We start from the raw sequence: 17,138 nt of genomic DNA, 5'->3' as shown, positions 1-17,138 counted from the left end.
ATCAAAAAGAAACTTAAAAACTATGAATAACTATTTGTCAAAGACACTAAAGTTTTAGTTTAAGACTGTCACACAAAGAAAACTCCAGGCACAGATGACTTTTCTGGAAGAATTCTACCAAACATTTAAGGAATAAATAATACCAAGTTTATACATATTCTTGCAGAAAACTGAGGAGCCAAGAATAACTTTCCAACTCATTACTCTTGACAGTAAACCCAGACCAACATATTAGAAGAAAAGACAACAGATGAATATTTCTCATGTACACAGATGGAGAAATTCTCAAAAGTTTTCAAAGAAGTAGAATCCAATAGTATATAACAAACAATGTGATTTTTCCAAGGAATACAAGGGTTCTTTAACATTTGATAATTGATCAGCATAATTTACCATGTTAACAGAGTAATTAAATGAAAAATCACATGATTTTTCCAGTAAGTGTAAAGAAAGCATTTGACAAAATCTATGCCCATTCTTGCTAAAAACTCTCAACAAACTAGTAAATGGGAAGAAACTTCCTTAACCCAATCAAGGGCATTAATGAATAAACCTACAGCTAATGTTATACTTGTTATCAGGAACAAGGCAAGAATATCCACTGTCATGGATTCTGTTCAGTGTTTTATTGGAAGTTTTAGTGCCACAAGGCAAGAAAAGAGGTAAAAGTACATCCATCAACATTATAGAGGTAGAAGTAAAACTCTTTATTTGAAAACATGATAATCTGTGTAGAAAATTGTGTATATGCTCAGTCGCAGCCGTTTCCGAACTTGTGTGACTCCATTCACGGTCTGTAGCCTGCAAGGCTCCTCTGTTGAAATTTTCCAGGCAGAATACTGGAGTGGGTTGCCATTTCCTACTCCAGGGGATCTTCCTGACCCAGGGATCAAACCCAGGTCTCTTGCATCTCCACATTGGCAGGCAGATTCTTTGCCATCTTTCTACCCATGTGAAAACTATTAATAAGAGTTTACAAAAAAGTGAGTTTAACAGGATTGAAGGATATGGTGGTGGTTTAGTTGTTAAGTCGTGTCCAACTCTTGCAATCCCATGGACTGTTCCTGCCAGGCCTCTCTGTCCATGGGATTCTCCAGGCAAGAATACTGGAGTGGATTGTCATTTCCTTCTTCAGGGGATCTTCCTGATCGAGGAATTGAACCCGGGTCTCCTGCGTTGTAGGATATAGGGGAAATATATAAAAAATAATTTTATTTCTATATGGTAGCAATTAACAATTAGTATTTGAAATTAAAAATCAATACCGTTTATAATAGCATAAAAATTATGAAACCTTAGGATAAATTTGACAAAAGATGTGAAACTGTACACTGAAAACTGTAAAACATTGCAGAGAGAGATTAAATAAATTCTAAATAAGTGGGGAGAGAAGTTAATGGGTTAGCAGATTCAGTGTGTTAAGAGGTCAGTCCTCCTCACAAATACTCTCAAAATTCAACTTGATCCCAACAAAATTAGTGGTAATGAATAGATACAATGCTTTTGGTGTAGAATAAGGTTATACACTCTTACAGTTAATGAGATGTCTGATCCTTACTAAGCTTAGGAGAAGTACATGTTCCTTTCTGTGGGGAGAGAGGGGATGAGGGCAGTACCACCTGGACTTCCCTCTCAGCAAACTTCCTCCACCATGCAGAGGTAAGATGTGCGAGCACATAGAACTGCTGTATTAGAGAGACTCAGTCTTTGATGTGGCTTCTGAAACTCAGAGACAAGAGCAATGTTGCATTTAACACAAACTATTAAAATATTGTTAAGGTGTTTTAGAAACTTGAAGGTGTTATGTGAGTGTTGTAGTTAACATAATAACATATCCAAACTAAGAGTCATGGGACCAGCCATTCATCATCTAGAAACCTGAAAACTAGAGAAGTCCTCCCTTGCATAGAATTAGAGGCTACTGAATCTAGGAAACACAGTGGAATCAATCTGCAGATAAAAAGTCTTTTGAAATATTTAAAATGAGGAATAAAATCTATTTATCTAAATAATTTTAGGACTTATCAAGCCTTTGTACCTTTTTATTACAAAGTTTTCATATGGATGAAACTTTTCATTAAATGAAAGAACTAGAACCTGTTTATCCTATTTTGCATAAATAGGATTTTCTTATTTTACATAAAATTTTTCAGAGATATCAACTCAAGCTCTGGTTCACTCTGGTTCACTCATGACATGGGTGGGTAGAGAAGGCCATGGCACAAAAGGATCCACAGAAGGACACTGAAGAGGTCAGATGGGTCTTCTCTTCTGTGCAGAGCACTGTGGTCATAGCCTGCTGGGTCCATATCACTGTCACCTTTCAACACCAGTCCATTCTCATGGTGCTGGGTGAGGAGGTGGTGAGAGAGGAGATGGTCGTATCTTGTTGTTCAGTCACTAAGTTGTGTCCAGCTCTTTGTGACCCCATTGACTGCAGCACGTCAGGCTTCCCTGTCCTTCACTCTGTCCTGAAGTTTGTTCAAACTCAGGTCCGTCGAGTCAGTGTTGCTGTCCAACCATCTCATCCTCTGTCACCTCCTTCTCCTCCTTCCCTCAGTCTAACCTAGCATCAGGATCTTTTCCATTGAGTCGGCTCTTCACATCTCATGGCCAAAGTATTGGAGCTTCAGCATCAGTCCTTCCAGTGAATATTCAGGGTTGATTTCCTTTAGAATTGATTGGTTTGATCTCCTTGCTGTCCAAGAGAATCTCAAGAGGCTTCTCCAGCACCACAGTTTGAAAGCTTCAATTCTTCAGCACTCAGCCTTCTTTATGGTACAACTCTCACATCCATACATGACTACTGGAAAAACCATAGTTTTGACTAGGTGGACCTTTGTCAGCAAAGTAATGTCTCTGCTTTTTAATATGCTGTCTAGGTTGGTCATAGCTTTTCTTCCAAGGAGCAAATGTCTTTTTATTTTCATGGCTGCAGTCACTGTCCGCAGTGATTTTGGACCCCAAAAAATAAAATCTGTCACTGTTTCCACTTTTCCCCCATCTATTTGCCATGAAGTGATGGGACCAGATGCCTTCCAAAAGCCAGAAGATTTTTCCTTTTGTCAGTGTTCTGAAAGTTTTATTTAACACTTTATCTGTTCTGATTTATTTGCTTTTGGTCAAGGTGAGCTTATATCTTCATCTTTTGAACCCTAAGGATGTGGCAAATGTGGCGGGGGTGGGGTGGGGTGGGTTGCCCAGCTCTCCCATGTGCTGCTCAGAATGTCAGCAGGTGGGCTGGTGGAAGGAGCACACAGCTGTTCCCAGGCGATAAAGAGGAGAGGAAATTGTGTCCTTGACTTTATTTTATTTTTCTTGGTATGTGTGTGGTGTTGTGCCAAGATCTTGACTTTTTTGCTGTATTTCTTTAGTTTTAGGAAAAGTAACTTAATTTGATTTTAAAATGAAATCTGATGTTTTTACTCTTAGGGGCTGGAGGGGATTAATTCTTGCCATTTCCTATGTGTCTGGGCAATGAGTGTCCTGGGGGAGGGGGCTTTGGGTCTTGTCCCTTGCCCCTCCCAGGGCCTGTCACTTAGCAATTACTCTGTACATACATTTTGATGAGTCAGAGCGTACATGAATGTCCAAAGTGCAGGCACAGCATTGCTGACTGAAGAGACAGTCAGGCAGCAAGGTCGCTTTTCTACAGCCTAATTCCTTCCCAGGATGATTTTATATAGGTTAATCTTTCTGTATGTAAAATCTTTCCCATGTATAAAATTGATATAGCACATGCCTTTACAAAACCACAGTGACTGCTGTCCCCAGACCCCTCATCAGTGATGGACCCCGAGCCCTGTGTGGAGCTGTACTGGCCCCACAGCCTGTAGAAGACCCAGGGCTCACCCTTGGCAGTGGCTGCTTGCTCATTTGTGAAGAACATGACCCAGTAGCCAACACAGGTTACTGGATGAGAGCCTTGGTCAGACATAGGGAGGTACTAAGGAGCGTTCTTTTTTTTGTATTTAAAAAATTTTGTCTCCTTTGGGTCTTTGTTGTTGCGCATGGCTTTCTCTAGTTGTGGCAAGTGGGCTTCTCACTGCAGTGGCTTCTCGTTGCAGAGCATGGGCACTAGGGTGCATGGGCTCAGTAGTTGTGGCACACAGGCTTAGTTGCCCTGTGAAGTGAAAGTGGCTCAGTTGTATCTGACTCTTTGTGACCCCATGGACTGTAGCCCATTGGGCTCCTCTGTCCATGGAATTCTCCAGACAAGAATACTAGAGTGGGTAACCATTCCCTTCTCCAGGGGATCGTCCCAACCCAGGGATCAAACCAGTGTCTCCTGCACTGGCAGGTAGATTCTTTACCACCTGAGCCACCAGGGAAGGCTAGTTGCCCAACAGGACGTGGAATCTTCCTGGACCAGAGATCAGACCCATGTCAGCCCACTATATTGGCCCATGGATTTTTAAATACTGGACACCAGGGATGTCCTGAATTTAAAGCGTAGTGTCATTTAAAGCATACAGTTCAGCGGTTTTTAGCATCTCTATAAGCTTGTGCCCCTGGTGGCTCCAAGGGTAAAGAATATGCCTGTAATGCAGGAGACCAGGATTCAATTTCTGGGTGGAAAAGATCCCCTGGCGAAGGGAATGGCAACCCACTCCAGTATTCTTGCCTGGGAAATCCCATGGACAGAGAAGCCTGGTGGGCTACAGTCCGTGGGAGTCACAAAAGAGTCAGATACAACTTAGTGACTGAACAACAAAAAATACTCCATTATATGGTTGTATATTTTGTTTATCCATTCATCAGTTGATGGACATTTGGGGTATTTCCACGTTTCGGCTATTATGAGTAATATTGCTATGAACATTTGTATAGTAGCCAAATATTTTTACATTTTCACTTTTTGTCACTTTAGACCAACGTATATACAAGTATACAATTTTGACTCCTTTTAGAATCCAGAGATAAGATTTATTTATGGCAGTAGAAATACATGGAGCAGAATAAGCTAAAAAGGGTAGTTACAAGAAAGCAGTTGTTCATGCAGCCAGGGTCAATTTTAAGGAAGTTAAGCTTAAAATAGTTTTTGCTATTTTTTCATTTAATTAATAATTTTCTGTGTATTTACCTAAAATATGCATTAATATGCATATTTATCATTTCAATTACAATGGTGTGATTGCCTAGAAGTTTGAATCTGTGTAAATCCATCTAATTCTTCCATGCCAGTCTTTGCCGTCGGTGATGGGGATAGAATGGCATACAGACGGACAGGGTCTGTGCCCCTGAAGTACTGACGTCCGGTCTTGTTGAGGGTCAGAGCATGTGTGTGAGGACTTCCAGCCTGTGGTACAATGTGATGCCCTCTGCTGGGAAAGCACATGGCATCTTGGGAGCATCAGCTTCCACAGTAGTTGTGGCACACGGAATGTATGGAATCTAGAGGAGGAATGGATGTAGATGATCTGGAGGAGGGGGTGTGGAAAGGAGGAGGAGGTGGGATGGAGGAGGGCAGGGAAGGAAGGGCGGGTCTAAGCAGAACGTTCAGCATGGCCAGTGTATCACCTACGGTTCAAGTTGAGGCGTGCTGGGAACTGAAGGTGAAAAGAACAGAGAGAGGCCTGGTACCCTGTAATGGCATTAAGTGGTTTGGACTCCACCCCAGGAGCTGGGAAGTCATTGAAGGGTGCTTCGTGATCTGCATTTTCCATTTTGGTTACTCAAGGGCATGTTGGGTGGAGGGTGGGGACAGTAAGAGGGCAGGTCATCTGCCGTGAGGGACGGTGGGAGACTTGAGGATGCGGGGGAGTTGGGAAGAGTCACTGTGGGGAACAAGGTGAGCAGGTGGCTTGGAGCAGCAGCTTCTGGGCCAAAGATGAGTATCTTAAATCTGCATCATGAGACATCATGGAGGGACATGCCCCCAGGAATGTGGTAAAGCCCTGCACTGGCATGGTTGTGGTTCAGAATGTCCCTTGCCTTAATTGAACTGGGTTGAACTGAGTTGCCTTAATTGAACTGAAAATGCCAGTAAAAGTAGAGAACAAAAGCTGCCAAAACAAACTCTGTGGATGATCCTTCGTTCTCATCACAGTCAAAAGTCAGCAGCTCCCCTGTTGATTTCATGTATTTGCTATTTATTCTTTGAAATCCAAAGCCTGGAAGGGAAGCTAATTACTTCCCTGTTGCCCAGAATCAAAAAGTCAGGGTTGGTAGGGGAGGGGGATGGTAGGGGCAAGGGTACACAACTAAGCTGTTATTTTGTAACTTTCAGGAGGCCAGGTATCTCAGTTCCTAGAGTCAGAGGGGAATTAAACAGAGGGCCAGGCAGGAAGGGGGAGGTGACCTACCTTGTGAGATAGTGTGAGGACCTCAGGAATCACGTGCCTGTAAGTTTGCTTAGTGAGGAGCTGAGGCTGGAAGAACCAGGTGACTGGTCAGGGGCCAGAGAGCAGGAGATGGTGAATATAAAGTAGGTCTGTCTTATTGCAAATCGGTGGTCTTCCTTCTCCACCAAGGCGTCCCCTGAAGTGATATGCTGAGAGTCCGGACAGAGGTGAGGTGGCAGTGGGCCTGCCATGTAAGGGGTGGGAGGCTGCATAGCAGTGGTGATTAGCTTGTTTAGTAAACTCCCCTTAGACCGGTGGCCCTCCTAGGGACTAAGAGTTGGAGTAACCTCACTTTCTGGCCATCTCCATATGGGTATTGTTGCTGCAGCTGAGCGGTACCATGTCATGGTTTGAGGCAGCTGGGTACATTTCCTACTGTGGCACAGCCACACTTATGGGCCTGGCAGCCCTCTGAGAGGCTGCTGAGTCTGCCTGCATTCAGCCACCTTTCCCTTCCAGCTCAATGACAGGGCTGGCTCTTGGGGGAATAGACAGCATGAAGAGGTGAGGCCACGCTTTTAAGGTTTCACCAGACATACAGACGTCAGAACCACCGAGACCACTTTGGCTTCCCTCCTGGAGAATGTAGGGGGAAGATCCCCAGGAGGAAGGCATGACAACCCACTCCAGTATACTTGCCTGGAGAATCTCATGGGCAGAGAAGCCTGGCGGGCTATAGTCCATAGGATCACACAGAGTCAGACATGACTGAAGCAACCTAGCACACACATGCCTAATGGCTGAGCACATGACTTTGGTTTTCTCAGGGCAATGACTCGGGGCTTTTTAATTCTTTGTCCAGGTATGTACCCTTCAGCTACAGCACCCCAGGAGGCTGACAGTGGCCGGAAGCTGACTCACCTGCTGAATGCCGTGACGGACGCTCTGGTCTGGGTGATTGCCAAGAGCGGCGTGTCCTACCAGCAGCAGTCCATGCGCCTGGCTAACCTGCTGATGCTCCTCTCTCACGTCAGGCACGCCAGGTACGATCCCTGTGGGGTCTGCTCCACTGGGTGTGTGGTGGGAGGGAGGGTGCAGATGCTCACAGAAGGGTGAAGAGCTTTGGAAAAAGGGTTTTGCAAGTTCAAGATGGATGAGGTGGAATTGCCACCTTTAAGGGAAAATGAACTCCTGAAAGGGAAGGCGGGCATCATCACTATACATGCTGATGGCCCTTGTAAGATGTGGTCGTTATAGCAGCTTTATAGTGTCTTGTTACCCTGCCCAAGCTCGCTCTGCTTGCCGTAAGCTAGATGGCAAGAGACTAGCTGTTGAGGCAAGGAATACAACTTTAGGCTGACCAAGAAGATGGCAGACTAATGTCTCAAAATAACTATCTTTTGAGGGTCTGGATGCCAGGTTCTTTTATAGATCAGAGGTGGGGGGAGATGAGGAAACAAAGTAAAAAGGCCATTAATGTTGCAAATATCTCCTAGAATTCAAACCTCGGGCAGGGGATGTGTTAGTGCCGTCCTTCCTGCCGCCTACAGGTGGACTGGGTCCTGAACAAAGACTCTTTAGTAAGTCAGGCACAGGGGCAGGATTCTCTGAGGCAGGTCATCATGTGTGATTATAACAAAAGCAACAGAAAGCAAGTCAAAGGCACAGTTCCAATAAGGAGCCAGAATTGGCTTTTCCCTGCAACACTGTGCTGGCTTATCTGGTTTTCAGTTGCTGGGGATTTTAGCTTGTTTGTGGATTCTGAAAGGGGCAGTTAGTTCCTCCCCTAAAGTGAGATGCCCCATCTTCCTGCACTACACTGGGCTGGGGTCCTGAGGTGTTTTCTTAAAGAGGTTAAACCCAGCTTCTCTAGATCAGCTCTGGGGCTGGTGATCTGGGGTGATCACAAAGGCTTCCTTAAGAGTCATCCTTTTCTTGCTATAGAAAAGGATATTATATATCCTTGCAACACATCCCCTGCCCGAGGTTTGCCATTCTAGGAGATATTTGCCATTCTAGGAGATATTTATATTAATGGGCTGATGAAAATGTTGGGACCAGGATCTCTCAGAACCTAACCCTTATTTCTCCCAGGAGCAATGGTTCAGTGTTTTCAAAGACCATGAAGATGTAACTGTGGTGTTCAGAGACCCCATCACACTATGGATCAAGTTGTTGGGGGTGGGTGGTGGGACACCATCATCCACAGGACATTGGCTTCATCCTCACCTGCAGATCATTGGAGGAGCCAGATGCAAGAACCATAGAGCAGAGGGCTGGGGGTCGTGCTGGGGTGAAGGTGAGGACCAGCTCCATGGGGGAGAGTTGGGGAGATGTTAGGCTTCCTGTGGCTGCTTTAGGAAGGAATCTCAGCACCTTTTTGTCTCTCCAGTAACAAAGGCATGGAACACCTGCTCAACATGAAGTGCAAAAACGTGGTCCCTGTCTACGATCTGCTGCTGGAGATGCTAAATGCCCACACGCTTCGCGGCAACAAGTCTTTGGTCACAGGGTCTGAGCGCAACCTGGCGGAGGACAGTGAGAGCAAAGAGGGCTCCCAGAACCCCCAGGCTCAGTGACGCCCAGCCCCGAGCTGTGGTCAGGCTGCAGAGAAGGTCAGAGGCTGAAGCGTGAACTCCAGCATGAACCGTGAGCCCCGCCAGAAGGGGGCGGGCTTCCTTGGCTTTCTGCCATGTGGTCCTTCCTGTGGCTCCTCCATGCCATCCTTCCCCGACCTCCCCATCTCCTGGGAGTCAGGGTGCAAAGCCAGTGCTCCTTGTCATCAGGGGGCAGAGTTTGAGCATAGGGTTTATGTCTGGCTTGGCCTCTTGGGGGCTCATTGTGGTCGCTCCGTTACTTCCCATCTCCCTCCCACTCTTTGGAAAATATCTTAGGGATTTTGGAGTGACTGGAGGAAACTGACTTGGAAGGGCTGTCAGGGGAGAAAGGGGAGAAAATGTAGGACACGCACAGAAGAGGACCAACCTTTTCTGTGCCACTTAAGCTGCCCTTTGAGTAGTCCTTTGTACGCTGCCTTCTGGACCACTTGATTGTAGGGTTGAAAACCACAACGACCGTCAGCTAACTGGTTCCACATGCCTACCTCACAGGCCTGTGAGGACGGATGGTCATACATTGCTATGATTCTGTCCAAGGCCAGAGGGAAGGTGATCTAGGGAGCCAGTGGTCAGGCTGGGGTGGGAGCCACATTCTTCCCCAAAAACCTTGCTGCCACCTTCCTGCAGGTTCACCCCTGTTGGTTTGCATTCAGAGAGCCTGTGAATTATTTTGGGTGTGTGTGTGTGTTTTCACCTCCATGGAGAAGAAATGGGGAGATGTGAATACTCTGCTCCTGGAATTGCCTTTCTTAAAACTCTTGTGTCCAAGGAGTTGAGTACGTGTACTGGAGAAAGGACCAGTGTTTGCAGGAATGGGGTTTCTCCTGTGGGTGTGGGTCACAGCCACCATGCTTCCCTGGGGCAGCCACAACTGCCACATCAGCCACCCAGGGGAGACAGGGACACTGCAGGCTGTGTGTGTGTGAGGTGTGCTGATCCACAGAAGGATGAATAGCTACACACACGTCAGCATCAGCGTGTCAGGTTCAGGGTCAAACTGTATAGACGGGATGAGCACACCACTTGAACAAGACTGTGAGCTCTATTAGAAAAGAGAGATAGTTAGGGTAATTATTTATAGCAAGAAAAAAGTCTTTTATACCCTAGGGCTCTTTTAAAATATTTTCTTATCAGAACATTTATATGGTGGGTTGGGTGAAATAAAAACTTAGTAAAATATTAATTCTTATTCCAAGTGGAACATAAATAGGACACGATGATAAAGCACTTCTGAAATTACAATTTTAACTCATTTTTTAAAAATTTAAGTTTTCGTACAAATTTTCAGGAGCATGGTGAATGCATAAAGTGAGTTTATGTCTATACTTTGGAAGAGAGCAGTTAGATAATCATGTGTGATTTTTGTGATGTTTTTAAAAATTACTTTGTAATAGGAGATTGAACACATTTTCTTTTTGAAAACGGTAAATACAGAATGTGCTCACCACAGTAAATCTAAGTCATTAGGAAGATTACATTCAATAACATAAGGTTGGTTTCTGCCAGTGTGATCTTGAATAATTGTTACTTTTGATATTGATGCCGTTTTACTAAAAATGTTGAGCAAAGCTGTATCAGAAACACTTGACCATGTACCAAGAAGAACACACTGTTGTCTATATCCTGAGGGGATTTGAAATTATTTATTCTTAGTGACTCAATGTTGTAGCTTTAGTGAGATTCAGTACAGCAGACACTTTAGGTTTTATAGGAACCAGGGAACCAGTGTTTTTTAGGTCAATTTTCTTTCTTTCCAGTCAGTTTAGGATCCCCTATGGCAAACAAGGGGATGGAGGCTAGAGAGTAGGAAGTGGGAGTCAAAGAAGGCAGTTATTTGAAGAACAATTATTTGCTGATGAATTCCTCTTAACTGTATTTATAAAAGAGACTACCAGTTTGAAAAAAGCAACATTAAAAAAAACAACAAAAATAATACAGAATGAGGTTCAAGCCACCACCCCATGACTGAAGTTTTTCAGGTTGGATTTTGATGCCAAGGAAGGCATCCAATTGGTCTCGGGCATCCAAGCACCTGTCTGTGCCAGACCCTGTATGTCACCCACATGGTGCTTGCTGTCATGAAAACTCCTTCAGTGCCCACTGCCTATCTCCCACAAACACTCCTGTATGCTGCTTGAGGTTGCTTGTTTCACTGCATTTGGATTTAGCCCGTGAGGAGAAAGTTAACGCTTTTGGTCATTTCTTCTTGGCTGTGGTCTCACCTGATGTGCTGGGGATACAGGTGAGTCAGTCCAACCCGAGAGGCTGCCCTGGTGCAAGGCTGTCTCTTAGACTGGCATCTAGGCCAAGCAGGCAGTTGAGATAATATGGTATGTAATTTAAAGGTGTTCTTTGTTTTGTTTTGAATACCCTAGGGTCCTTTCCCTCTTTCAGATGTAGTGTATACATCTGTTCCCAGTTGCTCTAAATCCTTCCTCTAAGGATTGCAAACTGCAAAATCAGGCTGCTTGTTTTTATGGGTTTTGAATAAACCCTCCATGTTCATTTTAAAGATGAGCCATTTCTCTTAAACAGTGCTTTCTTTTAAATGTCTTCTATTTGGAGGATATCTAACCACCCAAAGAGTTTCCCTGGTGGCTCAGACGGTAAAGAATCTGTGGGAGAACTGGGTTCAATCCCTGGGTAGGGAAGGTCCCCTGGAGGAGGAAATGGCAACCCATTCAGTATTCCTTTCTGGGAAATCCCATGGACAGAGGAGCCTGGCAGGTTATAGTCCATGGGGTCACAAAGAGTCGGACATGACTGGGCAACTAACACCAACCACCCAAATGGTCCATGGGCAACTTAAAATTCTCCCATCGCTAAGTACAGATTTCAGTGTTTTCAAGTTCAGTTTTTAAAAGGGATTAACTAGGGAGAATAGGACCTGTGACAACTGTAAATAAGAATTAACTGAGTATTGGGGAAAAAAAAAAATTACCCACCCAACTACATTTTATGTCTCATGGAAAAGGGATGCTCAGCTTTGCCTTAGATTTGTATGGTGAGATTTCTTTCCTCCACTTTGATCATTTAATGTGAGAAACTTACTTGTGGGAGATAAGTGACATTTGAGTTAAATTCCAAAAACATGTGTCTAATATAGGAATCATATGGAAAATTTTAATAAAATAATTAACATGGAATATTCTTAATACAGAAAACACAGTGTTCACAACAGTGTTCACGCAGGTTCCCAGGAGAGCTGGCAGCCCCTAAAGAGAACCCTCATGGGCCCCCCGGCAGAATGCACTGTGAGTTGTCCTCCTTCTGACTCTGTCTCCCTCTGCCCTCACCGCATCCTCTCGGTCTGGCCTCAGGCCTCTCACATGCTCAGTGTCCACCAGGACTATCTACAAAGAATTCAACCCTAAAATAATTTTGAACTGATTTTTCTTCAAAAATTGTGGTAAGAAGAGAAAATTAAGTTGTCAGCTTAAAAACATTTCTGGAGGGTCTTAACTGTATTAAGAAATAATGCAAAATCAACAAAAGCTCTTCAGTGTGACAGTCTTTATCTGGGTTCCTTCCTTTGCTAACTCAGCTGGAAGGGCAATTATTTTTAGTTTCATAAAAAAAAATTATTAGTTCCCAATTCTTGGCAGAACTATGTTATATAATCATATATATAAGCTAAGTTGAAGCAATTCTAGAATGTTCTAGTGTGTGAAAACAGTTTATTTTAATATGCTAAGAAACTTGCTTATATTAACACTTTTTCAAATTCAAAGGTGAACCTTCAGTTTCTAGTCTATTTTGAAACCAAACATTTTTATATAAGATTTGACACATTTCTTTAAGCTGCTAAAAAATCTTAAAAGGACATTATAAAGGTTATATGAAGGAAATGATAAAAATACATTGTTTAATACCTAAAAATAGTATTTGTGGAACATGGACTGTGTGCCAGACACAGTGCTCAGTGCCTCATACATTCATATTTAATCCCCATACTAATTGCTGTTACCCCAGTTTCCTGGTTGTGGAAACTAGAGTTCTAAGCAGATTTGCTCAAAGTCATCATATAGGGAGCAAGTCATATAGGGAGTAAGTGAACGTAGGCAGTTGAAGTTCCAGTGCTGAAAGTAATCATTGCAACTTTAAAAAACTAAAGGAAAAATATTTTTAGACTGCAGAATCCATTTGTCAAATGCAGTCTGACATGTGTGGCTACTCTGGTTTCAAAGTGGGGTCTGCTTGTGGCCTCATTTGCAGAACACCCCTGTAGACAAGGAGTTCAGTCCCATCTTTTATACATGTGTAAAGCCCAGAGGGGTACACAGACCTGCCCAAGAGCACGCAACTACTGATGGCAGAACTTGGACCCGAATTCAGGTCTTCAGCCTGCCTGGCAAGCACACCGCTCCTGCTATAGACTTGCTTCCACAGGAGGCTGCTGCTTGAGTGGAGTCTCCGTGCATGGAGCAGAGACAGTTATGTTGTGGTTGCTTCTACTGCACTATCTACCTTCTCCATGTAGATGGGGTCTGTACAAAGCTTCACAGAATAACAGCCCTGGAAACAGGTGGGAAAAAAGATGAATTCTCCCATCCCGGCCCTCCCATGCTGGGCCTCTAAGCTCGTGGGCAGCACTGTGGTCACTTCCTCCTGTCTGCCACTATTTGCCCAGATGTGTTGCTGTGAGGGAGATTCCCTGGAAACTTACCTGTGTAAAATTCTCACACCTTTTAGGCACCGGTGCTTCCTCACCAAGTCTGGTCTACTGCAGCGCTTAAACGCATGCATTTATTCGTATAGCTCTCCAAATTGCTGGAACTTTCGCTCTGGTGGCAGCTGGAAGATGTGCATTCTCTGCAGTGTTATCCTTATAACCCTTTTTGTTGAATTGGAATCAAGGATCCTTTTTCTTGTTTTGAATGCCTGTTTACTCGTGGGGCCAGTCAGTGTTCTGGGATGGTGAGCGTCCTTTATGGGAAAGACCAAGGTCTGATGATGCTAGCCCTGAACAGCTCCTGTGATCCTACAGTCTGTGCTGCTGCGTTTCTCTCTCTCTGCTGCGTGTCTAAGTGCCATGACTGTAGGTCCTGTAACTTTGTTATTTGATGATCCTATGTACCTCAGAGCCCGCTATAATTTACGATTTTTTTTTTCAGATCAATGCTTTGTACCTTAAGCAGGCTTTTAATTATGGGCCTTTTGACAAATGAATGTTTGCTGTTGTGTGAAAGCAGATTTTGGTATCTGCTTTCCATTCCTCCAGGTATGACTTTTTCTTTGCTGTGTGCCTTTAATGTCTATGAGACTGTTGCAGAAAGAAGTTTAATGTGACATAAGCTAAATAAAGTGGTTTTTTTTTTTTTTCATAGTTTTGGTTTTAGAAATGTATTTGTTGGGAATATAAGAACTTTCGATAATTGGGCTAAGTCATCAGTGTTCCCAATCTATTCTGAATTCTATTCTGTTTTAGGTTTGCAGAGCTCTTTAAGAATTTGATGAAAATCAGACACTGTTCCGGGAAAAAGGCACATAAACAAAATGCTTACATATCGAGTTAAGAGTCTCTGACTTAACCTTGAAGACTTTTTAAACAGCAGCAATTTAATCTTTAGTCAGCTAATTTCACACTTGTGATTTATGAACGAAGGCACTGTGTGATCAAGTAAAATGCAGCTCACAAATATAAAAGTCCTGGTATGCAATGCATCAGTTTAGGGCGTGACCTTCTAAACTTAAAGAAAAAGTGGTGTTAATATTTTCACTTAAATTTCCCTGTAGGGTTATTGTAATCTTTGAAAAGAGATGCATTATTTTAGAGTTAAAAGAGACTTGGAGGTTGCGTGGTAAAACGAAGACAGATTCCCTTCAGCTGGTCCCTTTACGCAAAGCTGCTGGTGAAGTGCGCACGTCCTGGAGTGTCTGAGCCACAGCAGGGCCACCAGCGCTGAAGTCTGTGCTTCATCTACTGACAAGCTGCCCTGGCTCCCCTGAGGTCTGCGCTTTGCAGAGATGAGAGCAGTATTGGGATTGCTTCAGGTCCATGTGTCTCCCGAGTGTCAAGAGATGCAGGTTAGGACCAGGTAACCAAGCAACTAGATCAGTAACTTTTTTTTTTTAATACTCTTTTCCATTATGGTTTATCATAGAATATTGAATATAGTTCTCTGTGCTATACAGTAGGACCTTGTTTATCCATTCTCTACATGAAAGCTTACGTCTGCTAACCCCGACCTTTCACTCCATCCTTGCCCCAACCCTCTCACCTTTGGCAGCCACCATCTGTTCTGTGTCTGTGGTTCTGTTTCTGTTTCATAGGTAGGTTCATTCGTGTCACAGTCCACATATAAGGGTTACCATATTGTCTTTCTCTTTGTGACTTAGCATGATAATCTCTAGTTGTATTCATGTTTTGCAGCTGGTGTTATTTTGTTCTTTTTCACAGCTGAGTGATATTGCATATATGTAACACATCTTCTTTATCCATGCATCTGTTGATGGACATTTAGGTTGTTTTGATGTTTTGGCTACTGTGAATAGGGCTCCTGTGAACACAAGGGTGCATTTATCTTTATGAATTATAGTTGTCTGGATATATGCCCAGGTGGCTGACAACTGTATTTTTAGCCCTCCTAAGGAGACTTCATACTATTTTCCACAGTGGTTACACCAATTTACATCCTCACCAACAGTGTAGGAGGTTCCCTTTTTTCCACATCCTCTCCAGCATTTGTTGATTATTTTACTGAGGCATAATTGATTTACAGTGTTGTTAGTTTTAGGTGTTTAACAAAGTGAATCTGTTATACATATATCCACTCTCTTTTAGATTCTTTTCTCATATAGGTCATTACAGAGTTCCCTGTGCTATACAGCAGGTCCTTATTATCTGTTTTATATATAACAGTGTGTATGTGTCAATACCAATCTTCCAATTTATCCATTTTCCACCCTTACCCCTCAGTAACCATAAGCTTATTTTCTAATCTGTAACTATTTTGTTTTTGTAGATAAGTTCATTTGTAGCTTTTTTAGATTCCACATATAAGCCATATCATGATATTTGTCTTTCTCTGACTTACCTCACTCAGTATGAGAATCTCTAGGTCCATCCATGTTGCTGCAGAAGGCATTAGTTCTTTTTTATGGCTGAGCAATATTCCACTGTGTATATATACATGTGTGTGTGTATGTACACATAAACCACACCTTCTTTACCCATTCCTGTTGATGGACACTTAGGTTGCTTCCATGTTGCTGGCTATTGTGAATGGTGCTGTAGTGAACATAGGGGTGCACAGTAGACTTTTTGATGATGGCTGTCTGTGTGAGGTGGTACCTCACTGTAGTTTTGATTTGCTTTTCTCTAGTAATGTTGAGCATCTTTCCCCATGCCTATTGGCCATCTGTATTTCTTCTCTGAAAAATTGTCTGGGTCTTCTGTCCATTTTTGGATTGGTTTTTTTTGTTGTTGTTGAGCTGTATGAGCTGTTTGTATATTTTGGAAATGAAGCCCTTGTTGGTTGCATCGTTTGCAAATACTTTCTCTCATTCTGTAGGTTGTCTTCTTGCCAAATGACTTCCTTTGCTATGCCAAAGCTGGTTAAGTTTGATTAGATTCCATTTATTTTTATTTCTATTGCCTTGGGAGACTGACCTAAGAAAACACTGGTGCCCTTTATGTCAGAGAATATTTTACCTATGATCTCTTCTAGGAGTTTTATGGTCTCATGTCTTAAGTCTTTAAGCCACTTTGAGTTTATTTTTGTGCGTGGTGTGTCCTAACTCCACCAATTTACATGCAGATGTCCAACTTTCCCAGCACCACTTGCTGAAGAAACTGTCTTTCTCCCACTGTATATTGTTGCCTCCTTGGTGGAAGATCAATTGATCGTTAAGTGTGTGGGTTTATTTCTGGGCTCTCTATTCTGTTCTATTTGGATCAGTAACTTATCATTACACTCTTCGTTTGGGTGGGAAATAAATAGTGGTGCTGGAATTGTAGGAAAGGCAGATGGCTTTGTCTGTTAACATTCATTAAACACTATGTGTTAGTTGGCTCTGGAGGGAGCTGGGGATAAAAAATCTGAGTGAAATGATCCTTTCACATCCACCCTGTGCTGCCCTCATGACCCCTACAAAACAGTAGAATATAAATCTTAGCTCAAAATTAGTAAAACCCATAAAACCCCTCAAATATTTTTAAAATAATTTTTGCTCTATGGAGGATTATGCATGACATTTAATGTCTTTGTAAATATAATCCAGTATGACAAAGGTA

The 17,138-nt window shown here is 43.1% G+C and overlaps 1 protein-coding gene across 1 annotated transcript in view; it reads left to right on the top strand.

Annotated features, from left to right (window-relative positions):
- ESR2 (estrogen receptor 2) overlaps nucleotides 1–10,040 on the top strand; it is a 59,024-nt gene extending 48,984 nt beyond the window's left edge. The window contains exons 8-9 of the mRNA XM_043472264.1: nucleotides 7,147–7,327; nucleotides 8,677–10,040. Of these exons, the coding sequence (XP_043328199.1) occupies nucleotides 7,147–7,327; nucleotides 8,677–8,863 (368 nt within the window). The 3' untranslated portion in view covers nucleotides 8,864–10,040. The remainder of the gene's footprint in view (nucleotides 1–7,146; nucleotides 7,328–8,676) is intronic.
- Nucleotides 10,041–17,138: the final 7,098 nt, after the last annotated feature.

Source organism: Cervus canadensis, chromosome 6 (genome assembly GCF_019320065.1).
Source record: "Cervus canadensis isolate Bull #8, Minnesota chromosome 6, ASM1932006v1, whole genome shotgun sequence".
Classification (NCBI taxonomy): domain Eukaryota; kingdom Metazoa; phylum Chordata; class Mammalia; order Artiodactyla; family Cervidae; genus Cervus; species Cervus canadensis.
The sequence above is the reverse complement of the archived record's forward strand: the minus strand, read 5'-3'. Positions and strand labels throughout refer to the sequence as shown.